At 29.4% G+C, this 10324-nt stretch overlaps 1 protein-coding gene across 2 annotated transcripts in view; it reads left to right on the top strand.

Moving 5' to 3' along the window:
* Window positions 1-358: 358 nt before the first annotated feature.
* LOC143197057 (zinc finger protein basonuclin-2) overlaps window positions 359-10324 on the top strand; it is a 332352-nt gene continuing 322386 nt past the window's right edge. Inside the window, exon 1 of one of the 2 annotated variants that reach the window (XM_076405142.1) lies at window positions 359-489. Coding sequence is in view for 1 of the 2 variants with exons in the window: in XM_076405141.1 (XP_076261256.1) it covers window positions 8305-8358 (54 nt within the window). In the remaining variant the exon portion in view is untranslated. Of the gene's footprint in view, window positions 490-8236; window positions 8359-10324 lie in introns of those variants that run through there. The other variant, XM_076405141.1, reaches the window with a different exon arrangement.

Raw genomic sequence — 10324 nt, 5'->3', positions numbered from 1 at the left:
TCAGGCGGCGAGATTCAATATGCGGCCGACACTCACCGTGGATCAGTCTATAGAACTTCTGCTAGCGCTGCACGTTCGTTACATTTTTAAAACTAATGAAATGCCATTGCTCTCGGTGATATGTGTTCACAAACTGACAATATATCAATAATTTAGATGTTTTTCTAAGGAATATTTCGATCAAATCCAAATTTTTGGTAAACTATATATTATTTTAAAGGAAATGAATTTATTTACATTGAAAAAATACACAGATGACTTAGTTAATTTAACTACAAAAAAGACACTGATTTATATCGCGAAAAAACCCTGTTGTGACATTTTGAATTTAGTGCTCATATCATGGAAAAATAGCGTGTCGATACACCGTGAACATTTAATTAAAAATATGAACTTGAATGATAATATTAAGACAGTATATTCAACATACCTCAATATTAAAATAAATTAACAATAAAACAGACGATTGGTAAAGCCTGGAATGTTTGGGTAAGTCGGTTTTTTGTTATTAATAACAATATAACTCATTATTTCATTATAAAGAAAATAAATCCCAATGTTACCGAAAAAAGCTTTAAATATATTCAGGAATATTTATTTTTTCTTGTCACATCTTCATATATTGTAATATAAATTACGATACCCTAAAAAATAACCATAATAAATATATATATTATATTAGGTCTATTAATTTTAAAGAATTTACAACAGATGGTGTTACTTTGTATTAAATTTCATTGGGTACATTTGTAACCAACTTCATGTTGAACACTCACTTTTCAGTCTATGTCATTTGGTCGAAGTGTGAACAAAAAAAATTTTAGTGTATTGAACATGTTTGAATTTTTATCGAGTAAATGGCATTTACGGGCAATTTCATGTTTTTACCTGTTTTTATGGTTAATTTGAAGAAAAAGGCACCTGAATGTCTTAGAATGCTGTGTGAAACTGATGTCAACAATACTTCATCGGTTTCAACGTGCGAATACTGATTTCCATGTTTTAGAAGTGATGATTTTGACACCGGAGTTAAAAAACATTCGGAACACTCAAAAAAATTGATGAGGAGGATTTGAAGGCATAGCTCGATGATGATCCATGTAAAACGCAAACAAATGCAGATTTGTTGTCAGTAACACAAGAAACAAGTCGCTTGAAGATCATCAGAATGGTCCAAAAGCTTGGATATTTTGTGCCGCATGAAAATCGGAAAGTTTTTTTACATCGTATTGTTACTAGCGATGAAAATTAGATCCATTACGATAATCCAAAGCGAAAACTATCATGAAGTCCACCTGGTCATGCATCAACATCAACGAGAAAGCCGAATATCCGTGGTTCCAAGCTAACGCTCTGTATTTTGTGGGATCAACTTGGTTTAGTATACTAAGACCTGCTAAAACCTACTAAAATCAACAATGGGGTTGACTATCGACTACAACTGAGCGATACGAAGACATAACGGTGTTATGGAAACATTAAAATTAGAAGTGCTAGCCCAGCCGCCGTATTATCCAGACCCTGCTCCTTCTGATTACTACTTGTTTCGATATATCAGTCGTGAACTGTCCAAGCAACGATTCATTACCTGTGAAGATACAAAAAATAGACCGATTCAGGGATAGTCTTAAACGATACATCGTTCTTTCGATATGGAAACCATAAATTACTTGAAATATGGAAAAAAAGTAGTGGTTATCCTTTAGCAATACTTTGAATAAAATATACTGTACCGATTTTTCACAATAAAGTTTCAAAATGACCAAAAGTTATAGGCTAGTACACAAAATATAGATCTATCAACTATACTCTACCAAAGATTCAGTTTTTCAGGCACATTTCAAAGACTTAATACATAGAAATACTATTATTCCATTATAAACTAATGTTCGGGTAAACATAACATAAGTCCAGACATTAGAATGTTCCTTATTTTTCATGAATATTGTCTATATGTATCAAATACTATATTTTTAATATGTAAAAGCAGTAATTCTTCTTTTTTCTAACCGAAGACAGCTTGAGGTCGTTCCCTTGTACATAAGCGGGTGGAAAAAACCGATCTAATTTGTCTACATATTATATAAAGCCGGTCTATGTATTAAACTAAGTATACATACGGCTAGAAGGCGGAGTCTAAATAAAATTGTCACTGAAAGGACGATTGTCACTTGTCGTCGTCGTGGCGCAAGCGCTACGTCCTCGGGTCCATAGGTTGGCGTCGCAACTGATGACACGCCCGACGTCCACACGACCCTTGACCCCACAGTAGCCCGGACACGCAGGCCAGGACTCAGCGGATTTTATTCGTTTATTGATTTTATACCGAGCTATATCATCACGTATATATATACATATATTACGGATATCGGCCGGCGAGAAAAACATCGATATTCTCAAGACATTTAATAAACCTTTAAAATTAAGTATCAAAACACACCAAACGATGAAAATTAAGTACCAATTGAAAAAGTTCAACAAAAATAGATAAATGGGTTTTAAAACGTTTAAAGAATATGTTTTTTGATTTTAAATAATATTTTTTTGAAAAAATATCGGGTGAAATATATCGATAATTTTAAATATAAATCTCATTATACATAAGTAGCATAAATGAAATGTTGATAAGGAGAAATCTTTACATTATTTTAACTAATTTGTAAAGCTCTTTGAACAATATTAGTTACCGGGTGTGTCGGTAATTTTCTTCCGTTTTTTTTTTCTGTAAAGAAAACTGGTTATTTGCAATGGAAAGTTAAAATATATAATATCAAATGTATTTTACATCTGATTCTATAAATTTTGACCCTATCTCTCAGACATTTAAAATAAAGTATCAAATCACATTAAACGTTTAAAATTAAGTACCAATTCAAAAAGCTTAGCAAAAATAGATTAATCGATTTTATAATGTTTAGAGAATATCTTTTTTGATTTTAGATAATATTTTTTGAAAAAATATCGGTGAAAAATATCGATATTTTTAAATATAAATCTCATTATACATAAGTAGCATAAATGAAATGTTGATAAGGAGAAATCTTTACATTATTTTAAACTAATTTGTACAGTTATTTTAGCAATACCAGTGAACGGTGTCGATAATTCCCTTCCGTCTTTTTCTCTGTAAAGAAAACATGTTATTTGCAATGCATAGTTAAATTATATAATATCAAATATATTGGATATTTGATTCTATCCCTCAGAGATTTTATGGATGCCTTTCCAACATAACAGTTACTTCTTTGAACTAAATCATTTATCTAGCCATTTTTTAACTTCTTCGAAATCGGCGATGTGCTGCTGTGCAAGGGTCAAGTATGGAGCGTACGGCCGGTACAATATAACGTCCCTTCCAAGTGATTTCATTAATTATGTGACTGGTTTTATTTTGATCGGATTTGGACGTTTTTAGAGCAATGTCCAGTTCAAATCATTTGTTGTTGGTAGGGATCAATATAATAAATCACTGTCGAATAACCCACGCAATTCTTCACCTTCAAATGTTTTCAAGTTTTCACATTTGAATTGTCAAAACCACCTTTCACATGTTTTTATCATTGGAGCATGTTCACCCTAAGTCTATACCACTAAACGTTGATTTTCAGCAGCTTTTTCTTCTTTATGAACTAAGAAAAGTAATGCATATTTTTGTGCGTAAAACTCGACATTACATACGAAAATATTACATACTTATGGCTAAGCAAATCTGCTATAAAAACCCTAATTACTATTCTGCAAGCATAAAGCAGGGTTTCTGTGTGACGAGTCGTCGTTTGTGATTGTACTGTACTAAATTTATTTTTGTTAAAAAAGACTACTTAAAATTAAGAGTAAACACTTATACACTGTACAAGTTCTTGTTATTTGGTTCGCTTTAATCTTCAGTAGCTGTATTGCTTCCATATTACTATGATTTAGTAACCTTATTTCATGATTTAAGGCGAAATCTTGGATAACTTCGTAAATTATTTGATTTCGACGTCATCGAGTAGTTCTTCATTGGTTATATAGCTATAAGTATTGGTAATTAATTTTAAATACTTAGTACTTTTAAATAAACAAAATTTAAATTATATTATGTGTTAATGTTTGAGAATAATTTTTTAGTAGTAGATGATTTTTTATATGTGGTTTATTTCCAAAAAATATTTATAAGGTAATTTTTTGGTTGGTTCCTAGCCCGTACCTGCACAATTCCAACTTCTCTTGTCGGCGTCTTCGTTTTGACTTCGATCGAGTCCGTTTACCGCCCTCTGCCGCAACTTTTTATATACTAAATTTGTCTTTTTTATGTATGAGAAAGAACATCAATCTTAAATTAGATATTTTACTGGGAGAAAAAGTAACCATTTCGCTGGTGAAACTCTTAAGAGACAATATACATGTCTATCTATATCGATTATTTGAGTTCTGAATAAAATTCTAAACAGGCCTCAATGTTCCTAATATTATTAATAATAGTTTGTATAAAATCTTTAAATATTCACACAATTTCTTTGAGAACAAGACGAATATACTTAGATAAATAATATCAAAATGTTAAACGTTTGACAGACCTAAACATTATTATCATTTTCTCAAAATAAATAAATATAATTTCGACAAATTATTATGATTTAATTTTCTACAGCAAACTGAGTTTAAATAATGATAAAAGCAACAAAAACAACCAAAAAAATCAAATCTCAATTCATTATTTAACTATTTTAATTTACGGTACATTTTTCTAAACCTAAAAATGAAGCTAGTATTTCATCAATGAGAAAAAAGTTGTTATTCAACTGCGAAGGTAATGATATGCAATAATAATCAGTACCTCTCAGCTGAATTGGACTCCACCAAGTATTACAATTAAATATAAAACTCCGATAAAAATCAATAATATTTCAAAAACCTTTCGGTGCTCAGATAAACCGAATGGTTAGTAATAATTTCTCTTGTGTAATAGTCGTTTTATTGAATTAAATCGTCAACCATAATTGATATTTAGTTGCATAAAACCATGATTATTTTCAGTGTCAGAATATGACCTTAAACTATAACAAACCGCAGATATCTTTTAAACTGAACATGGCATGGCTATATATATAGTTTATTAATTAGCACTTGAGGTTAATATGTACATTTCGATCACTTTTACCAGCTATCAAAGGTACCAATAAATTGCTTTTGATATTTTAATTTACTTTTCATTACTAATCTAATGATACGTAGATGATTTTCTATTTTGTTTAATTAATCTCATTAACACTGATGATAAAATCACTCCATCATTTCTATACTAGGACTGGAATTTAATTTTGATGGATTTGCCATCGATGACGTAGTGTTATTAAGTTCCTTTTAGCTCTAGAATTGTATTTTACTCTTTATTATGCGTTATTTTGCTGTGAATTTTGTGAACCGAAGAGGTTTGTTTGTTTATTTCAAAGCAAAATGCTCTAGTGCTTATTAAAAGTTTAAGTATATTAATTCTGTCGTATCGGAAATATCGATGTTAATTTATTTGATTTAAAAACACTTTGATCAAGGTCAAGCCTAATAGGGTATCATCAGACTATCACTAAATGAACGTTGAAAGAAAATCAGCAAAAACTCACATAGAATCATTTATTTGGAGGTTTCTGTACTACTCGCCATACTCGCCAGACATTGCCCTCCCACACTTTCTGACCCGGCATGGCTGAGCCACGTATATTATTAATTATACATTTACGTATCATTACTAATCTAATGATACGTAGATGATTTCCTATTTTATTTGGTTAATCTCATTAACCCTGATGATAATATCACTCCATCATGTTTATACTAGGACTGGGAATTAATTTTGGTGGATTTACCATCGATGACATAATGTTATTAAGTTCCTTTTAGCTCTAGAATTCCACTTTACTCCTTATTATGCGTTATTTTGCTGTGAATTTTGTGAACAGAAGGGGTTTGTTTGATTATTTCAAAGAAAAGTGCTCTAGTGTTAATTGAAATTTTAAGTATATTGATTCTGTCGTATCCGAAATATCGATGTTAATTTATTTGATTAAAAAACACTTTTATCAAGGTCAAGCCTAATAGAGGATCATCAGACTATCACTAAATGAACGTTGAAAGAAAATCAGCAAAAACCCACATAGAATCATTTATTTGGAGGTTTCTGTACTACTGGCCATACTCGCCAGACATTGCCCTCCCACACTTTCTGACCCGGCATGGCTGAGCCACGTATATTATTAATTATACATTTACGTATCATTACTAATCTAATGATACGTAGATGATTTCCTATTTTATTTGGTTAATCTCATTAACCCTGATGATAATATCACTCCATCATGTTTATACTAGGACTGGGAATTAATTTTGGTGGATTTACCATCGATGACATAATGTTATTAAGTTCCTTTTAGCTCTAGAATTCCACTTTACTCCTTATTATGCGTTATTTTGCTGTGAATTTTGTGAACAGAAGGGGTTTGTTTGATTATTTCAAAGAAAAGTGCTCTAGTGTTAATTGAAATTTTAAGTATATTGATTCTGTCGTATCCGAAATATCGATGTTAATTTATTTGATTAAAAAACACTTTTATCAAGGTCAAGCCTAATAGAGGATCATCAGACTATCACTAAATGAACGTTGAAAGAAAATCAGCAAAAACTCACATAGAATCATTTATTTGGAGGTTTCTGTACTACTCGCCATACTCGCCAGACATTGCCCTCCCACACTTTCTGACCCGGCATGGCTGAGCCACGTATATTATTAATTATACATTTACGTATCATTACTAATCTAATGATACGTAGATGATTTCCTATTTTATTTGGTTAATCTCATTAACCCTGATGATAATATCACTCCATCATGTTTATACTAGGACTGGGAATTAATTTTGGTGGATTTACCATCGATGACATAATGTTATTAAGTTCCTTTTAGCTCTAGAATTCCACTTTACTCCTTATTATGCGTTATTTTGCTGTGAATTTTGTGAACAGAAGGGGTTTGTTTGATTATTTCAAAGAAAAGTGCTCTAGTGTTAATTGAAATTTTAAGTATATTGATTCTGTCGTATCCGAAATATCGATGTTAATTTATTTGATTAAAAAACACTTTTATCAAGGTCAAGCCTAATAGAGGATCATCAGACTATCACTAAATGAACGTTGAAAGAAAATCAGCAAAAACCCACATAGAATCATTTATTTGGAGGTTTTTGTACTACTCGCCATACTTATCAGATATTGCCCTCCCATACTTTCTGACCCGGCATGGCTGAGCCACGTATTTATTAATATATATATATATATATATATATATATATATATATATATATATATATATATATATATATATATATATATATATATATATATACGGTATTTAAAACAAGAAATAATGAGATTGACATGGAAAAAAACAGTAATATAAATATAAATACCTAGTTGTCACAATACAGTTTATCGTTTTTATGCTAATAACGCAAAGTATTGAAGAAACGCCAGTATTGTATAAAAATTACATTAGCTTTGAGAACATTGTGTAAATTAACGTACTTGTAGTAACTAGTACGACTATATGTAAATTTAACAACAAATAATAATGTATATTCAAAATCTTCATCAATATTCAACTATATTTGATTATTATGTATTTAAAACAAGAAATAATGAGATTGACATGAAAAAAACAGCAATATAAATACAAACACCTTGTAGTCACAATTAAATTTAACGTTTTTATAGTAAAACGCAAAGTATTGAATAATTCAGAATAAATTACTAATCGAACGCTTTATATAAAACTGTTATCAACGAAATAACGCGAAAAAAACATAATAAAATTATGTTTGAAATTAGTAAAGCATCGAACAATGAAAGCATCGTAAAAATCCAGAACAAATTAAATCAATCATAACATCAATTGTGGCCGTGCATTTAAATAAAATTAAAGAGAAGAATATCGTTTTTAACCGTGAGTATTCGGCCACAGTCGAATGGGCCGCTATGAAGGAAGCTCACATGGGTTTAGTAGTCCGACTCTCCATTGCGCCGGTTGCATGGAACAGCGTGTAGCTCGTCTCGCAACAGTTTATGAATTAAAACCAGAAGAAATATAAGAAAACATGCGTTACGTTGTTATGTTGAACAGGAACAATGCATCTCTGATCTAAGCCTACAATCGACAGCGTTTGTGATTATTTCGCGCCAGATAATACAAATGCAGACTGGTTTCTGATAGATATATCACAGATAGATATTAACCGTTTTAGTGTTTTTTTTTATTTGAAGTGTTAATTGTTGATGTCATTTTCTGAAAATATGAGTACTTCTCAGCCATTAAGGCCCGCATTAAATGTAAGTTTTATTGGGAAATAATAATATCTAAATATATATAGAACAACTATTTATATATATAATTACAAAAATATATTTAAATATTATATTTTATATGCATAATTTCTTTAAAATGTCAGTAAAATTTGAAACTCCATAATATTTGAAGCTATTAAAAATTATTTTGGCGCCAAATTTTCAAAGAAACATCATTAATAATGTATATATAGTTAAATATTATAGTTTAAATAAATAATAATATAAAAAAATATTTCTCGGTTTCACAAAAATGTATTTAGAATAAATCGAAATCAATAATAAATATTTATTATATTATTAACGAATATAGTCATTATTAATTAACTAGAAAGAGTTTTATTAATTAAATATTGAATTAAGTTATGTTATATTATTATAGTGAAATTTAAAAATAAATCTTGTCTACTGCTTATACAAACATAAACTATTTTAAACTAATTCACATAAATCTTTGGGCGAAGAAGCTATTTGAAATAATTTTTCTTCATTGAAATTTCTCTGGCAATATGACATCGATTATATTCATCTAAAATAGTGTAAAATTGATATTTATACAATATTAAACCCAGAAAAGGTCTTGCATAGGCTTTATCTCCGATCCGATGTATTTTATTCGTCTTTATGACTATCCAACATTAATTATTCGTCATGTTTGATATTACAGCATCCCTGATATAGTTTCTTCATGTTTTTTGTCCTGATGAGACTATTTTCCTTGCTCTCTGCTCATATTGCTTAAATTTGCAGTAAAAAGTCAACATGGTTTTGTAAGAAGTGCTGCACAAGTTCTTTAAATGACATACAAGTGGCCTTTTTCTTTATATGCATCATTTCTTTGTATTAATCGAATATAAATTTATTAACATCAGGGCCAAAGAAAATTCATTTATTCAATTTAGCTTTTAATAAATAAGGAATAAGTTATTCCCAATGTTATTTTTATTTTAGAGTACATAAAAATATATTTACAATAGGTTAAAAATTATATTAGATTAAATTACTTTAAATAGACCAAATCAAAATCTATTCTATATATTTTTTATATTATTAACTAATATCGTTATTATTTGACTAGAAAGAGTTTTATTCGTTTAATATTGATTAAAAATATATAAATATATTATATTGAATTTTAAGAAAAGATTTATTCATTATAAATGCTACAAAAAGTAATTTTAATCCGATTCACCTAAATCATGTCTTTTTGTGCGCTGAGAAAATATTTAATATGCTTTTTTATCATCAAAATTTCTCTGACATTATGACCCATTATATTTGTGAAAAATAATGTAAATTGGATATTTATACAATATAGAATCCAGGAAAATTATTATTTTTTAAAAATTATGTTCCATTTCCTATTGCTATTAAGTGATTAATAGATCCTGCGTAGCTTTTCTCCAATCTGATGCATTTTGTTGATCTTTATGAACAAATCAACATTAATTATTCATCATGTTTGATATCGCAGCATTCCTGGAATAGTTTCTTATATTTTGTGGTCCTGATTAACCCGTTTTCTTTACCCTCTGGTCATATTGTTTAATTTTATACAAAAAAGCCAATATGGTTGTGTAAAAAGTGCTGTATAATTGTTTTAAATGATATACAAGCCTGCTTTTTTGTATTAATCTAATATCATTTTCAGACCAAGGAAAACTTATTATTTCAGTTTAGTTTCTAATAAATTAGGATTTTTTCCACACAAATATTTGAAGGAGATCATTTCATTAAGACTAGACTTATGTGTAATGCTAGTAGATAATGCTTTTTGGGTACTACTACAGAAAATGTGTCGGACGTTTGTTACTTGAATCTATTTTTATCACTTTCTCAGGTTTCCGAGTCATATATAAAACATGGAATCTTTATAAATCTCTTTTGTTAACCAAGGAGTATGAACTAGATCTAGATCTCCACATATTATAAGTTGGATAAAAATGTTCTT

The sequence above is a fragment of the Rhynchophorus ferrugineus genome, unplaced genomic scaffold (genome assembly GCF_030347505.1).
Source record: "Rhynchophorus ferrugineus isolate W39M unplaced genomic scaffold, kcgeb_rfMv2 rfM5, whole genome shotgun sequence".
Classification (NCBI taxonomy): Eukaryota; Metazoa; Arthropoda; class Insecta; order Coleoptera; family Curculionidae; genus Rhynchophorus; species Rhynchophorus ferrugineus.
The sequence above is the reverse complement of the archived record's forward strand: the minus strand, read 5'-3'. Positions and strand labels throughout refer to the sequence as shown.